The sequence below is a fragment of the Pinus tabuliformis genome, chromosome 1_1 (assembly GCF_031772625.1).
Source record: "Pinus tabuliformis cultivar Carrire ecotype Pingquan chromosome 1_1, CPIR1, whole genome shotgun sequence".
Classification (NCBI taxonomy): Eukaryota; Viridiplantae; Streptophyta; class Pinopsida; order Pinales; family Pinaceae; genus Pinus; species Pinus tabuliformis.
Window position 1 is genome coordinate 572385237 of NC_142297.1, and position 18685 is coordinate 572403921.

At 34.6% G+C, this 18685-nt stretch overlaps 1 protein-coding gene across 1 annotated transcript; it reads right to left on the reverse strand.

Moving 5' to 3' along the window:
- Positions 1 to 12944: 12944 nt before the first annotated feature.
- Positions 12945 to 14593, reverse strand: LOC149214469 (cytochrome P450 71AU50-like). The gene is made up of 5 exons (XM_089389403.1): positions 14284 to 14593; positions 13955 to 14101; positions 13713 to 13774; positions 13405 to 13567; positions 12945 to 13363 (listed from the first exon to the last, which is right to left on the reverse strand). Exons 1-5 carry the CDS (start codon positions 14591 to 14593, stop codon positions 12945 to 12947), a joined length of 1101 nt encoding a protein of 366 aa, XP_089245529.1.
- Positions 14594 to 18685: the final 4092 nt, after the last annotated feature.

The window sequence follows — 18685 nt, forward strand, 5'->3', positions numbered from 1 at the left end:
TTTTGAAAAAGGGACATCAAGGAGTCATCACCCAATTTAATGCCATCCAGGCCATTGAATCCACTACTCCTCATATTCATTCTGATATGCAACTGGTCGTAGGATGCCACCAAAAGGTATTTGACAAACCTGAAGAGGTTCCACCTCTAGGGGTGAACATGATCATAACATCCCTTTGGTCCGGGGGACCCAACCACCTAATGTGCACCCATACTAATATCCTTCTGCCCAAAAGAATGAAATTGGAAAAATCATCAAGGAACTCCTCGAAGCCAGTGTCATTTGTCCCCTCATCAGTCCTCATTCATCACCAGTGGTCATGGTGCTAAAGAAAGATGAGAATGGTGCATGTGTCCGAACTTTTGGGCCCTTAACAAGCTCACTGTCAAAGAAAAATTTCCTATTCCAGTTGTTGATGATCTTCTTGGTGAAATACATGGTGCTCAATTCTTTACCAAGCTAGATCTTTGCTCTGGCTATCACCAAATACGCATGAAGGAAGTAGACATTCCCAAGACTACCTTTTGAACTCATGAAGGTCATTATGAATTCTTAGTCATGCCATTTTGTCTCTGTAATGCTCCATCTACTTTTCAAATACTCATGAACCACCTACTGAAACCATATCTCGAAAATATTTCTTTGTCTTCTTTGATGAAATTCTCATCTACAACATAACCTGGGACAAACATCTTTAACATGTAAACCTGATCTTTCACCTACTTCAAAATCATAAATTATTTGTCAAATTGTCCAAGTGCTCTTTTGGCATGGAAGAAGTCAACTGTTTGGGACACATTTTGGGTCGTGAAGGAGTGAGGTTTGATCCAAAAAAGATACAGGAAACGAAAGATTGACCCCAACCAAAAACCTTGTAGAGTTTGAGGGGATTCTTGGGTCTCACTGGCTACTATTGTAATTTTTTCCGCAATTATGGTCGCATTTATAGACCCCTCACTAATATTCTCAAGAAAAATTCATTTCTCTAGACTGATGCAGCTCAGCAGGCATTCGTGGCTTTCAAACAGGCCATGTGCTCCACTCTCGTATTGGTCCTACTAGAATTCACTAAATCTTTTGTGATTGAATGTGATGCTTCCAGTACTAGTATTGGTGTTGTATTAATGTAGGAGGGTCGACCATTAACCTTCACTAGCCAACAATTGAGTGGAAACATCTGGGTCAATCTACATATGAGAAAGAAATGATGGCCATATTACATGCAGTAGACAAATGGCGACCATACTTGTTGAGGCGACGTTTCCAAATCTGCATAGACCATCGAAGCCTAAAATATTTTTTGGAGAAACGTCTATCATCTCCACAACAAAATAAATGGCTAGCCAAAATGTTAGGATATGATTATGAGATAATTTACAAGAAAGGGAATGAAAATGTAGTAGCTGATGCTTTATCGCACTAATTTGAGGATGAAAGCACCCTGCTTTCAATCTCTCTTCCCATACCAGATTGGATTAAAGAGGCCCACAAGGAATGGTTCACACACCCCCCTCTCTCCCAAATTATTAATAACTTGAGAGAAGATCCTAATTCTTTAGTTGAATAGTCTTGGAAGGATGATATTCTTTGCTACAAGGATCGAGTAGTTATATTTATGGCATCTACCCTCAAAACCCACATTTTGGAAGAGTTGCACTCATCTCCAACTGCAGGGCATTCAGGTTTTCAGAAGACTTATGCTTGTTCTTGTCGTTCTTTCTTTTGTATTAGCATGAAAAATGACATTCTTACTTTTGTAGTTGAATGTGATGTGTGTCAATGAAACAAATGAGAAACAATCAAGTTACCGGGAACCTTATAACCATTGCCACTACTTGCCTCTGTCCGGACAAATGTTTCAATGGATTTCATCACTAGTCTCCCAAAGTAGGGCAACAAATCTGTCATCATGGTGGTTGTGGACAAAATTTCTAAATATGCTCATTTTTGCGCTCGACCCCACCCATTTATCCCCTCTTTGGTGGCTCAATATTTCATGGACGAAATCTTCAAACTGCATGGCATGCCGACTTCCCTTGTGTCTGATTGCAACCCCACTTTCACCAACAAATTTTGGCAAGAACTTTTTAAGCTACAAGGCACGCAACTCCAACTAAGTACCGCATATCATCCCCAAACCGATGGTCAAACAGAAGTATTCAAAAAATGTTTGGAGACATATCTAAGGTGCTTCACTTCAAAAAAGAAGCATCAATGGGTATAGTGGCTACCTTTAGCTGAATGGTGGTATAATACTAACTATCATGAAGCCACCAAGATGACTCCATACAAGGCAATGTATGTCCAACTCCCACCTTCACCTATTTCTTATATCCTTGGATGTTCTAAGGTGCAGATAGCTGATCAACTCCTACAGAACCATGCCGCCATAATAGCTCATCTCAAAGATAATCTACATCAAGCTCATAATTGACTGAAGCAACAGGTAGACCAACATCATTCTGAGCGCACATTTCAAGAAGGGGATCAGGTGTTCATGTGACTGAAACTATATAAGAAAACATCTCTAAAAGAAAAGGGTTGCTAGAAACTAGCACCAAAATTCTATAGACCTTATCAGATACTTAAACGCATTGGAGCGGTCGCCTACAAAATGGCCATGCCACTAACTTCAAAAATCCATCCAGTCTTCCATACATCATGCCTTAAGAATGTGGTGGGGAACAATTGGAGAATTCAAACAAGTCTAACTGAATTGGATGAGGAAGGATCAATTTGGCTACAATCAAGGAAGTCCTCGTCAAGTGGAAAGACACCTCTCGAGAAGATGTGACATGGGAACCAACCACTATTCTTCAGTAGTTTCTGCAGCTTTAGCCATGAGGACAAGGCTACTTTTGATGGGGGAGGGCATGTTAGGGTCCAACCCTAACCCCTTTATTTATGTAATAATCCCAATGGGCCGATTCATAGTCATAGTTAGTTAGAGAGTAATTAAACCCTGCATTAATAATTGTAATTGGTTGATGTTAGAAAATTATATATAACTGAGCAATGGAACACATAAAATATTGCAGAAATATAAACAGAGAAAACGCACAAAACAAGAGAGACACAGATATACGTGGTTCACCCAGTTTGGGCTACGTCCACCCCGAACAGGCAGTCCTTCCTTTCTATTATCCAGCAAAATGAAGAGACACAACCTACAACAAATCCGTTGTAATATCCTCTGTTTTCTCTCACAGTCTCACCTCTTTGTTTCTCGCTCATAGAATACACATCTATCACACAGCCTCAAATACAATGCCCTCATACAAAGAGAGGGGTTGCCTTCTAGGGCAAAAAACCCTAAACTAAACATAAGTTCTACCGTCAGATCATCTGCCTAATGAACGGCCCAGATTGACTAGAAATTACTATACTTTTACAAGGCAATTTTACATTTATTTTTGGCTTCGGGGGCACTGCCCCCGAGCCCCCGCCGGGGGACCGCTGGCCCCCGGACCCCCCAGCCGGGGGGGATGGGCCCCCCGGACCCCCGCGGGGGGACAAGTCCCCCCCGCACCCCCCCGCGTGGAGGGGTGTACAAAAATTCCCGGGGTATACATCCGACTGAAACAAAGACCTCTGAACAATCATGCTCCACACACAACAGTTGACTTGCATTAAAGAAAAAGGACCATAATTAGTTGTGAACGAGTCATAGTTAACAAATAAAGTGGTTAACCCGTGTTATGTAAGGGACAACTAGTAGTTAGGGTTTTGGATTTCATTTAGATATAAATATTTTTAGTTAGTAAAGGAAAGATCATCGAGCCTTATTGTAATCAAGCTCTACTCTACTGGAGGTTTCCCCCTCGAATAGGCACGTGAACATTGAATCTATTACTGAATAATAAAATAATTGTTGTTTTTCTCATTTTATTCCGTGTTTTGCGCTATATTTCTTCGCATTTATGGTATTTTGGAATTTCTCACAGGTCAGGAGCATAACAATATATCATAGATCAATGATATGAACAAATCATCAAGACTCATAGTAGTTATTAATTCACAACAGTTCATGCAACAAGGTTAGGCATGTCACAACCAATCAACCTTAGCCCAAGGTATCTCAAGTCATCGATAAAAGAACCAATCATTTCTGTAATGGAACATCTAAGACATTAAGTAATCAACCCAAATAAGCATTTAGTTTGAGATCATTAATAGAGAGGGGAATTTGCAAGATAAAACACCCAAATCGATGAATAACTATCAAAATAGAACTAGATATAATAGATTTAAGTTGAAATCAAAGCCCTTGTGAAAAGACATAACAGATCTAGAACCTATCCAACTATTCAAAAGGAAATGATTGCGCATTTTACTAGGAAAATAAATATTCAAGTTCCAACTTGTAGATTGACAATGCTATTGCAAACATGGAATAAAAATCCTCAATATGAAAGCAATGCAAGACCAAAGGATTAATAAACAAATCCAAACCATGTTTAAAATCAAAATCACAGTAATTATTCAATCACAACGCACAAACAAAATAAATTTACAAATGATATACAATGGGTTGTGGAGCTAGGCTAGTGGGCCTTAACCAGACCAACTCTCACACCCGAATTAAAGATATAACTTACATAGATGAAACATTAATCATGTATAAAAATATAACTCACAAATTAAATAAAATGGTGGCATAGAGGTTGTATTAATTCAAACAATATTTACATCATAAGTTTTCCCAATTAAGGAGAGAGAATTTCCAACAACATCTCCTTGTTCTCACTATTTTGGCTCAAAGCCGAGTTATACAATTTATACATATTTCTAAATATCAAAGAGGCACTATTAGCTAACTCATATTAGAAAAAATTGGATTAGAGATCCAACTTTTTTCAACATGAAACCAAATAACCTAGACTTAGACAATAGAAACTAGATCTATTTGTAAAACTCGACCATTAGAGTCTTCATCCCTGCTTCCTCTGACTATTACCATTGATGGAGGAAAACAAGTGATGTTTCTAGATCTCATCGAACAACTTGACTTCCAACTCACACCCTAAAACGTTGACTGAAAACCATAGTAAAGGAAACCTCCTAGGTATAGGTGCTACGTAAATTAGGGTTGGAGGATTATATTGATCACAAAAGTTCAGAAAATCACACAAATTGAATCAATCTAACATTAAACATAAATATTCCCACCTAGCTTTGTAAAATATTTTGTTTGTGATACTTCTCTTCAAAAATACATCAAAATGAAGGATAAGCACCATAGGTTAAGGCCAAAATCAAGTAAAAAAGAGATGGGTAAGGTTGAAAAATACGACATTTTCAACACCCAACACTCCCCCAACCCTATCTCCTTGTGTGTCCTCACACAAAATTGCCAACCTATGAAAAAAAAAAATCTTGGAACCCCTTCAATCACTTGTTAACCTTGATGTTGATCACCATATCTAAGACTTGGGTTTCCTTCTTCCTTTTCCTTACTCTATTACCCTTATCCTTCCACGTGCTTAGTTCTTCTTTCAATTGTCTGTTCTTCTCCTTGAAAATGTTCAAATCATCCTCAAACTATTTATTATTTTTCTTGAGTTCTCCTATCTCCACATTCAATCTAGCCACAATTTTTTTCAAAGTTGAATTATGAGTTTGAATATACTGGTTCAATGCTTCGGTTTCCCTCAATTCATTATGAAAAAAGGAAATTCTCTTTGCATATTTATTTTGTTTAAGAAAGGTTTTAAGAGGAACCAGATCTTCTGAATCTTCAATTGGCACATTCTCATGATTATTTCCTAGTTCTATCGTGGCTCCTCCAACAATCCTTTCAGGCTCGTCATCTACTCGCAACTCCTTAGCATTGATTTTAATTTTCTTTCCTTCCTTATCAGTACTTTCCTAGACCATAGTGCAAGCATCTATTTCCATAATAGATTCCATAGGGATTTCACCATCCCAATTTGACACCTGAGGACTGTGACTTACAACCTTTATTTCTCACATAGGGTCTTGATCATATTCTAATTTTGTCATAAGAATGTTTTCAGTTGGAGCATCTTTATTTTCTAGGGATGAAGGGGAAATCTCTTCATGAGCCCTTTCTCTAGTCATTCTTCTAGTACCAACCATGGACGCAAAAGATGGCTTAACCCTTACATTCTCATACCCCTCCAAGGGTTTACTCTGTTTTCTTTTGGCAACATGTTTACACACCTACATAACAAACCCTCCTAAAGACTGTTATTCTAAATTGACATGCTATCTTAAGCCACGACCTTAATTTGTACTAAAAATTGGTCCCATTCAAGCCCTCGTTGACTTAATTCCTCATAATCTAATATCTTGATTAGTCCAACATGATATAGTCGCTTCTCCCTCCTATTAATAGGACTGCTTCTAACTCCATTTGACATTCTTGTCAAGTTTCTAAGAAGAAAATAAGGAAGGTTCAAAGTCTGACCTGATTCAAAATGTAGCAAGAGTCGGATATGGAAAAGCAGTACACTTAAGAACCGACCTTCATAGGTTAGAAAATTTTCTAGTATCAACAACAAGCTTCTCCCCTTCTCTATCAAACATTTCTAATGAATCTCGTGTCTCTAATGAACCCTGTGATTAGGATCTGTCATGAACCTCCACCATGCATTCATATGAAATTCTCCCTTTTTGAACCAATTCTCCCCCTCGAGGGGAAGATAGGATACCTCAACCATAAATTTATCAGAAACATTAAATACTAAAGACCTGATGTTTCTCTCTTACCGTCAAAATTTTCAGCAAATACCTATGCGACTTTCAAATCACACCCATCGAACTTCTTGAGAAACGGTAACCATCCCATTGTATTCATATTTGGAAGCCACTTTTATATTAGGGTATCTTCTTAAATTCACCACTTGACCGTGGTTCAAATCTAACTGGCGCCATATCTTCCACTACAAACTCCCACTTGCAAATTGTGTTATGCTCTCCCTCTAGCCTTATATTTAAATTCTTTCATTGATACTCCCATTAACCTATCTCAGTACCAACAAAAAGCCTACATGCAAAGATATATGTAATTTCCCTTGTCACTACCACTATCTTTCAATTCAACGAATCATTCCACTACCACCACCCATCGAACCAATTGACAACAACGACAATCATGCGACATCTAGTCATAATGAGAACAGGATCATGGAAATATTTTTTTTCAAAAATAGAGGAATCCTCATGATTTGATGAATCATAGAGAGGGGTGGATTGAAAACCAAAGATTTCATTCTCTGCTTCTTTAGATTGAGAAAATAAAGGATGATATAGATCATGAAGAGAGGATTTTTCCTCACTCGACTTTGTTGTAAATCTAACATTGCACCATTCCTGACTAGAATCAAAATTGACATTCTAAAAAATGGACTAGCTGAAGGATGCAACAGTTGCGATAAGCTCATGGAATATGTCAGTGTAACGGGCGAGAGGCGAGGGAGGATTTACAGGATTATATGGGAGGTTATATTTCATCACAGAGTCTTGTCCAAAATTATAATCCCAAACATAATCATTATGAAAGATATCTAAAGTTTCTTGGTCATTGCTGACTCTATCTTGAACTTGATCCGCTTGAGAATCCGAATTTCTTTTATAGCAGATTAATGTGACGACTCAAGATCACGAGGATCAAAAGAAATAAACGATGGAGAATGAGAATAAATGGTATCACTCATTAAATCAGATTGATTAGAACTTGCATTCAAATTTTGAATATGTGGAGTGGGAGAAGATCGTGGAAAATCAACAGATTGACTTTCAAATTGTCTAACTTCAACTTGTGTGCATGGAGCTGTTTTATTGAACAAAGAAAGAGAATAAGATGAAGAGTCACATGGAACAATAATTTCTCCTTTCGCAGATTCGAGAGCTTCATAACCAAGAAATTGGGAGACTTTCAAAAGATTCATATTTAAACAGATTCAAAGAAATCTGAATAAGATACTCAAAATTATCTTTCATAAAATTCCATTCTATATGATCCTTAGGAAACTCATAACAAAAGTGAATGAAATGATCATGAAAATCTTCAATAGATTCATCTGAGATGAATTATTTTCTTATAAACAATTTCATAATCATACTTGTCAATGTCCAAGCTCAATTGAGCTGTTGGTTAACCATGTATGCCACTTGATCAAGCAATTTTAGTTTTTAATTAAAGTGCTCGATCGAGCATTAAACACTAAATCAAGCTTTTGAAGTCCTAAAAATTATAGTTTCAACACCTCTTTTGTAGATTTCTCTACAACCCCATTTTGTACCTTATCAGATTTAGGGCAAAAATTATCCATAAGTAGTAGAGTTGATCACATTGGATTCGTGAAAGAATCCTCTATCTAATGGCATATGAATTTGACACTTCCAAATTCATATGATATTTTTCTTCTAATTTCTTTTAAACATAACACTTGACATTTTTTTGGACAGTTTCAAAGGGGCTGAATAAATAATCAATAACATAAAATATAACTAACGGAAAAATTTCAAAAAATACCACTATTTTTGCTTATGAGTTCTCTTCAAAATGGGACTCTTGGTTTTTAAATTTATTTAAAGAGTGAAAAAATCTTACGTGAACACATGTGTCTCGAAAATTGAATTGATATATTACTTCACCAACTTCGAAAAATAATAAAAGATATAATTTTGCATAAAAAAAAATTAATATGAAAAACTTAGTTCTCTCCACGCAGATCATATATATATTAATTACACTTTTTAGACTAATTTATGCTACATGAATACACACATCCCTCTTAAGTTTTGCAAAAAATTGCAAGGACATATATTGCATTTAATGGAAAATTGAGAGATTATATGACACTAAATTATTTTGAAAAAAATATCATTAAGACACAAGCATACTTCTCCACATATTATTTTTTTACATTGAATCAAAACTCATAATTCTTATATGAAGTTTGATGGGTGAAATTCGATAAAAGAGGAAAAACTTGAAATTTCATTGCCACATTTGACCCAAAAGTGTTACCCATCTTCATGCTTTCACCTGTTTCCAAAAATTGCTTCCAACTCTAGCCAAAAGTCCCACCTCCATATCAAGCAAGGATGGCATAAGGATGCCCAGTCTTGGCTCGACCCTTGGGGGATAAAGGAAGATATAATATGAGGGAATAAGGAAAGTATTAAAAATACTATTACCTCCAAATTTAATGATAAATTGTAGGATGATAAGGAGTTAGAGAGGAAAAGGAAATTAAGGTATTACAATGAAGAGATCAATCCTACCCCTGATAACCATAATTACCTCTCTGCCTTGACCAGTACTAAGAAGAAAATGAACATTGTAAAGATTAGAACTAATTCTCATGAGCTTCAAAGTAGAATTGGACCTTGATCTATTCCCAAAACACCCTGGGACACTTTTGTGATACAAAGAAGGTTGAAGATGAAAAACACTTTCTATTATATTTCTCGGCTCTTACTCACATTCATTCTCATTTTCCACAACTGCAACCTTCATGGCTTGATAAGTGAGAAAAACTGTAGTGATCTTGGAGTGCTTCTTTCCCTCATTTTTTATCATAGAAATAAAATATTAAAGAGACATAGTTAATCACTTACCTTTTAAGGTATCATAGACCCAATTGGTCTTATGTAACATAGCTAAGTACTTTAACACACTACCAAACATTTTTATTAATTTATGGTATAATATGAATTCAGTACTATACACTTTAGAGATGGTTGGTTGATGTTCTCATCGTAGTTGATAATTATTATTATTGTTCTATTTTTTTATGTCGGAATATGAGCTATTATACTTGGTTGAGGATTGTGCAAAACACTTAATATTGTGCTCACCCATTGAATTAATTAAGAATGGTTTATGATTCAGGTTGACTATGGTATATTTTATTAAAAAGTTTCTCCACCTTATATTCTGCTCTAGCCATCAAACTTTGGTTATCGAATGTCAATTCAGGCGAACTTTTGAGAGTCTGAATCGATCCACGCCACTTGATGATTTGATCCTCACGTAAGGAAGTGGGATGAGATCCATGGATAAGGATTGTTAGGGTTGATTGGACGTTGGGATAATAAGATAGTAGTTACAGGGTAACTACCTGCCCCTTCCGGACGTTTTGGTGCTCATTCCTCCTCTGACCTCCTGCACATCCCACTTTGAAATCTTTGAGAAATTCCACCAACAACAACAAAAACTCTCGATGGCTCTACACCTCCTACCAGGTATGGGCTTATTGTCTGTGTTTTCTTTGCAGGCCAGAGGTGTCTCTTGTAAAAAAAATTGTGTTGTTTGCTTGTTAATTTGCTCGTCCGTCACTGCCAAATTTTTTTTTAGAATGGACCAGAGTTTTACCAGCCTTATGGGGGTTCGGATTCTTTACTCACTTGCAGCCCAATGCATCTGGAAAGGTAGGAAAATTTTCTTAGATATTCATTAACATGGTTTTCATTCTTTGCATTCTTTTTGGGTATTTGATTCACAAGATTCTAACCTTTGTAAATTGACAAGTCTAGAATATGAATAGTAGTCGATGGTTTCTTAGGTAAACACATTTATATTTTTTTCATTATTTTTCCCAAGGGACTATACATAGGTGATTATTCTAATTTTGAGCTTCTCTCAGTGTGGACCTTACGGTATTGACTTGATGTTACATTTACGAGGTTCATCTTCGACCTATGCTCTTAGCTCCAGATTCTCTCTTTGATAGTCTACTTCCCTTTTTTCATTTACAGGTGCAATCAAACCCTTTACCTAGCAAAGGATTTCCAGGCCACTCTCGACGTGATGGGTTCTTGTCTTATCTAAAATACAATTAGTTTCCTTTGAGATTTACAATGGTGTTGGAACCCTAGGGTTCACAAGCAGAGGTCTTGAGTACTCCTATTCGGGAAGCTGACCCTGTATTTGTTTTGAGTTAATGTGATACCGTGACATTAAGGGTAATTATAACCTTAGCGTTCTGTTCAAGTTTTTAGGTTACAAAAGTGAAAGAAAAATTGAATACCCTAGCTCAGGTTTTTGTACTTAGAAATTTGGCTATACTTTTTGTTATAATTGTATTATAAGAGACCACATATTTAAGAACATTTGTTGAAATATATATATTCATTTCCTTTTGAATTTATCATCGTTAGTGGCAGTACCTCTGTACACCTCACTATTTGTGCTTGCCATTATTTTCCCTATTATAGCAAAATGGGTATGAGTTGGAATTGTTAGAGACCTCACTATTTGTGCTTGCCATTATTTCCCTAGTATAGCAAAATGGGTATGAGTTGGAATTGTTAGAGACCTCACTATTTGTGCTTGCCATTATTTTCCCTATTATAGGGAAATGGGTATGAGTTGGAATTGTTAGAGTTCTAGAATATTTACAGTTTACTAAATTTCCTTTCCTAGTTATCACCGTTTCAAAAGATTTCTTTTCTGTTATGAAATTTAATTATTCGTTTGTAGGTAAAGTAATCACTAAAGAAGCATATGCTACTTTTGGATTTATATCTTCAAGATTGTTTAGTCTACAAATTATAATAGTATGCAAAATAACTTAGATAACCATGATGTAGATATTATAGTGCAATCTTAATATTTTTGGATTTTTATTCAGTTAGTTTGATACTAATCCTCTACAAGATTCAGAGTCATATATAGTTATTTATGAGCACACAATTTTGTTTTAAATTTCACAGATTATAACCTATTCTTGTTTACTTTATGAGTAAATAGAGGCTGTACCCAAGTTGTTGACTCATTTGACTTGGATTGGGGAATAACCCTAGGCCTTTGCTTAAAAAGAAAATAAAAGTAAAAAAACCCTTATTACATCCAATGTTATATAAGGCAACCATAATCATTGCGTTCTCTTTTTTAAGGAAAGAAAAACAAAGAGTCTCCCTCTCTTTACCAAAAACTATCACAATTGCTCATTAATTAACTACAAACCTGTTGAGTAGTCAATACAAAAAATGAAATTAAATAGCACTTATTTGTTTTCTTTGTTCGTGTTCACTTATTTGTTAATCCACAAAATCATTGGGAATGCAACATTCCTTCCAACCAACTAGATCAATCTTAGTACTGTTTCTCCCCCTTCTTTACATCGAAAATAATTTTAGAATAGTGATCAGTTTAAGCTGATCTTTCAATGATCATTTGACCCCTGCCAGAATTAGTTAAAATTCCATAATGTAAACATTCAAGCTTCAAATGGACTCCATTGGACAACCAGCTCTGAAATCCCGCTTCAAATGGACTCCATTGGACAACCAGCTCTGAAATCCTTTAATAACAACAGTGATCTTTCAAAATTTCAGTCTTCTCTCTTCTTACAGTCATCATTACCCTTCACTTTCTTTTTGAAAGTTTTATTTCTAAAGAAGAACTTCAACAGGTAACAACCTTGTGTGAACCTCTTTAGCATCGTTTCCCATTTCCTCTTTCGCAGGTAACAACTTTGCTGAGCCTCTTTAGCATTGTTTTCCATTTATAATTTCATGGTCATCACATCAACATTATGAAATTAGTAAATAGAAATATATCTATATATCAAATATTAAGTTGGTCTTTCCCAAAAGAAGGTCTTTTAACAAATTAGTAAATAGAAATATATCTACATATCAAATACTAATTTGGTCTTTCCCAAAAGAATGTCTTTTAACAGTAGTAAACCAATATTTACAAACTTACGTTAGTTCTCTCACGGAACTTTTCATGCCTTCATTCGCCGAAGAATAAAAAGTAGGTATCTGACGAAAGTAGGTATCTGACGAAGTGTGTCAGTATATATATATAGTCAAATACCAACATTTCATGCTTTAAAATCCGTGGCAAAGATTTCTCAATAAAAACGTAACAGTGGTAATTCCGGAGCAAGCAGGAAAACCGACCAACTGAAAATTTACCAGAAACTATTTTATTTTTGACAGATATATGAGCTATGCTTTTATTAAAATACCAACGCAAAGCGAGAAGTCGGAACAGCCCTGAGTTCATGTGCCCTCGGTACCGTGAGTCCAGTAAACTTTTTAGGCATACCCAATTCCTGCCCAATCATCTCATCAAGAAGCCTCCAGTTGAAGCAGTGCACTAGCTGCGCCACTGCAAATTCGACAAGAAGCGTTCCCAGCAGCTCTCCCGGGCATCGTCTCCTTCCTGCTCCGAATGGCATCCACTCGAAGTTCTTAATTTTTTCATCCAGGCAGTCACCATGCATGAATCTCTCCGGTACGAACCGCTCCGGATCCTCCCATGACTTTGGGTTCCTTCCGATTGCCCAAAGATTCACCAAAACTTGGGTGTTTTGGGGGATTTCATAGCCCAGCACTTTGCAGGCGTCTATAGAATTGTGGGGAATGGCAAGCGGCCCTGGTGGGTGGAGTCTAAGAGTTTCACCACAGCTTGTAAACAAGGGAGGCGAGGGAGATCAGATTCACGCACCATGCGCTCCAATCCAACAACACGTTGCAGCTCGTCCTGAAGCTTGTTGAGCACTATTGGGTTCCTCAACAATTCGGACATTGCCCACTCTATCCCTGCAGACGATGTGTCCGTGCCAGCGGCCAACATATCCTGTCACCATCATCATGATATCAATACAACATCATATTATTGGAATAGGTTTTCAGATTTAAAATTACGGATGGTTAAGAGGTTTTTAGAAACATTTAGTATTTAAAAGAAAATTGCAGTGTAGATTTAATAATCTTTTACATACATAGAGGACGGCCTTTATATTGTCTCGTGTAATTTGTAACTCCATATCTTTATCTGCAGACGCTGCAAGTAAAACATCTACCAGATCTCGCGGGACATTGGGTCATTCTGCGCAATGTGTTCTTCTATTTTTTTCTCTAGCAACTTGTCTTGAGTGTTGTGGATGCTTTTGAGGCGGCGGTTGAGGCCTTGCAAATCCATCCAGGCCAAAGTATGGTATGTAATCTCCGATATTAAAATCACCCAGTAGCAGAATGGTTTCCTTGATCATTGCCTTGACTCCTCTATTGCCAATGAAGTCATGGTCAGAATACTTTCTGCCGAAAGTCATTCTGCAAATTATATCGTTGGTAACGGTCCACACAGTTTGGCCAATGTTTACCGGACGGTCTGAATTAATAGTAACAGAGCGAATCATAGCAGAGACTTCCTCCTCTTATAAAGCGAAAATAATCCAATCTTTTGGAGCTTAGCATTTGTAAAACACAGACCTTACGCATTTGCCTCCAGTAAGGGCCATATGGAGCAGAGCCGACGTCCGAACGGCGAATAATTATACAACAATTAATTACCTGCAATTGATGGAGGTCTGCTCGCAAAAAGCAGATCATGAGTCTTCATAAACTCCCTTGCCATCTCAGGAGAAGAGATGACTAAGACGAGTGTGGAGCCAAAGTAGAGAGACATGAGGGCCCGAATTTCAGAGACAGTGCTGCCAGTGCTTGGTGCGGAAGGCCTCCCAGAATATAAAGCATATTTCCTATGATTTACCCTGACAAAGAAACTCCATGCCACAATCAAAGCAACCAGCGCCGTTGTGAGTCTCAGACAAAACTCAACGTAGTCAGGAAGTGGGCACACATATCCCAACCCAGTCACCATTGTTACAGCTCCGCCCTTTGGTCTGGTCTCGCAGAGCACAAATACATATAATCCGCGTTGAAGTTGATGATAGTTAGTTAACAGAATTATTTTTCCTACAAGTGAAGGCCAAATGAACTTTCATTCAGTCGTATGTCGATGACTTACAGGGCAAGTTATGCCGCCGCCCTCTTCTCACAATATAATTGTTATTACTCGATTATAATGACATTTTACTTTATTAATGACCAATTCAAAATATCAATGGTCAGACTTTAATTATTTTATTTATTAACAACAGTGAAATATTATAATTTAGAGTTAAATTTCTAGTGTGGATAGTAAGGGTGGTCTATTATAAAAAAATCATCACTATTAAAAATTATGTTATTTTAATAATTTTTGAGCCATATTGATATTTTAATAATTTGTTGAGGAAGGCTGAAGAGAATAGACTTTCACTTCAATTAAATACTTGAATATTTTAAACTATTAAAACTATCTCTCAACCGATCCAATATAAGCAATTTTAAACCATTTTCTAAAACTCACTTTAGGGAAAAAAAATATTTGAAAACCCAATTAAATCCAAGTATTGTCTTTTCTCAATTATGGTGAAGTTTGACTAATATTAATAAAAATAAACAAAATTCTAAAACTCACCCAGCAAAAATTTATTTGAAAACCCTCAACGATCCAATATAAGCAATTTTAAACCATTTTCTAAGCAATTTTAAACCATTTTCTAAAACTCACTCTAGGCAAAAAAAATATTTGAAAACCCAATTAAATCAAATTATTGTCTTTCCTCAATTATGGTGAAGTTTGACTAATATTAATAAAAAATAAACTTAAATGGTGACTATGGTAATTATTTTGTTTTAATTTGAAAACAACGAGAAATTGTCTCCACATGGTGGTTGAGAAAAGCAAATATAGGGTATATATAAAATTATTCGATATTTCTTCATTATATTGTGTAGGATTATAATTAACTTGGAATTTTTTATAATTGGAAAAATATATTTATAATGATATTTTAATGTTTATAAGATCAAAAATAGTTTATGGAAGTACGAGTATTTTTAATTTTTGCTTTTTGTAATTCAATGTATAGTCAAATTAATTGAGTTAGCTTAATTTTCTAATAGTTTTCTAACTCAAAGATAATGTCAAGAAATAGATGCTAGCATATTGGTATAAGTGTTGTTTCTTAGAGCATCATATTCCAAAATCAAATGTTTTTTTGATTCCATTGTTTCAGAATTGCAAAAAGTACACAACTGTTCTTGCTTCTTTAGGTATTTTCCATCATTTTCCATCATCTCCTGTCAGGCAGAAGTTGATGTGAGTTAGTTTTTAATTGAGCAATAAGAACTTGTTCTTTCCACATAATGCCAGCTCAAATGTATTGTTTTGTTGCAGATCACAAGTGGTGTTCAATTCTTCAACATAGTACTTCTTCTCTCTACCCAACTCATTTCCCCATATATGCTTACAAATCTTCTCCATATCCAAATCCTTTAACTCCTTGCTATTTGTTGGACATACATTGAGTTAATATTCATTTTTTGCATCCATTTTTTGTTTTGTCTTATCCATGAATTTTTTTTCACTCATGCCTTTGTTGAAGATAACTTTAAGCCATCTCAATTCTTTTTTTGTTTCGATGGGAGGTGCTCATGTTTCATTCAACATTATCTCGTAAGGAATGAATTTTTTTATTTTATTTTGAATTTGCTAATGATCAAGCATTTTTGGATCTTGCCAGAGATTTTTCGGCCAAAATCACATGAGAAACCATTTGTCCGCAGGTTTCGAACCAACCATTGTGGTTCATCTTCAGGACAAGTTGAAGAAACAGATCCAGCTTAGCAATTTTTTGGATCTTCTCAGTTTGTTTCCATTTTGTTTGAGATTACGATACAGCTAGCCCATAATTCACACCCATATAACATCACTGGAAAAACCAAGTCCAAATAAGCACTTTTATTGTTTTCCAATCCCATAACAATGCCTCTCTATACCTATTTTGGAGAGCATATAATGTTTTCCACCCTCCTAAAATCCTCTTCTTTTTGTAGTGCTCCCAATTAAACTTGTTGAAATCAATCCCGAATTTCTTGTACTCCTTTACTTCTTCAAGAATGTTACCCTCAAAGAAGAATGTATGTTGGCGCTGCTTTCTTTTATTAGAGAAATCTTCCTTTGATTAGAGAAAATCATTATTTTAGTCTTATTGGTATCTAATAAAGTTGAATCCTTATAGTGTAAACTTATTAGAGAAATCTTCCTTTTATTAGAGAAAATCATTATTTTGGTCTTATTGGTATCAAATAAAGTTGAATCCTTATTGTGTAAACAATGAAAATAAAATTGAATCTATTGACAGGAGAGACTCATTCTACAACCTGGTATGGGAAATGTGTAAGTATGTCCATGCTCAATTAAAAAAAATGAATATGTCAAATCTCCATATGATGTAATATAATTTCATGTAAAGTAATTAAAAGCAAACAAAAATGTTAAAAAAATATTTAACATTGTATATAATAAAAATATTCAATGAAAGTTATCAATAAAATATTTTAATACCAACAAATATTGATGTATACTTCAAAATATATTAATAACAAAAAAATCAACTATGTAAAATATTTTAATGTAAACTAGATATATATAATATATTATTTTAAAAAAATTGTATATATATATAAAGGTTTTTATGGTTAAAATATTTCAAGTTGTGTGAGTGTTTTACAATTTGGTCTTTTTTAGGTAAACCTAGACTCACAAGTTTACGTTAAGTACTCTATATAGCATTCAAAAGCACTACTTAAGTAATGAAAAATTACACATTGTATTTTGCACTCTCAAAGAAGTTTACACGTGAAGAAATTTGGTTATGTTAGATTTGTACTTAAGATGGATCTATACTAGTTATTTTACATGTAATCAAATAAGTTTTAAGACTTATAGCTGATTTTATTATTACTATTTTGAGTTATATATATATATATATATATATATATATATATATATATATATATATTCATAAATATTCTTAATTTATAAATAAGTTTTATTACAATTTTATGGTCCAAGATTATAGTTTATCAATGCTATATGTTTAAAAAAACTAGAACTCATTTTATATGATACTTGTTCAAATAAAAAAAATTTATTCAATTTAGATTTGTGAATAAAAAATCTTTACCATCCACTTAATAATTATTGATAATTAAATTCAAATTATAAAATATCTATTCTAAAATAGACACATCTACCAACCATGAATTCCTAAAATATATTAAGTTTTAAATAACTTGAATTCTCAATCTTTAAGAAACTTTCATTTTGCGGTGAAAGCGGTTAAGTTTTATGTTGGATGGTAAACAAGGTGTTAAATATAGTGTATGACTTTAGTGCGTTGATATAGAAGCATATATGGTTTAGAAGGGATTTTAATCTTGAATAATATAGTTATTTCAATAGTGGTTACTTATTTTAAGATGATATTTATTTTACATAGGTAGATGTGATATACAATTGATTTTTTTAAAGAAGAAATATGTAGGAGAGTTCATTACAAGATAGTTGAGAAAGTATTAAATTAAAAAAGAAAACAAAAAACAAAGTGTTGGATAATTTATTGTTGTTGTTTTTTTCTTAATAAGTAAGTATGAAGTAGTTTGGATAGAAAATGTTAAAAATTTCAAAGAATTAAGAGTGTATGAAGTAGGTTGGATAGAAAAAATTAATAATTTCTAAAGTCGTTTTCTTTATACACAATTTTTTTCAATTTTTATTTTTCTAAAAAGATTATTAGTTAGACATGGCATAACTCGGTGGATACATTTTAAAACTTAAAGGAATGAATGAAAATTCCTTTAGATGGTATCATTGATGAATGAAAATGTCATAAAATCATTGTCATTAGAGATACAAAATAGTATAATAAAAGCTCTAATTAAAAACCAAAGTCATGTTGGTAAGGTAAAGAACAAAAAATACATCAAAATACTAAAAGAACAAGCCAAGTTTGAGGACATGAAGTTCTATCCATTCTTAGAGTATGGAAACTAAATTCAAATGAAAAGGAAAAGCATACAC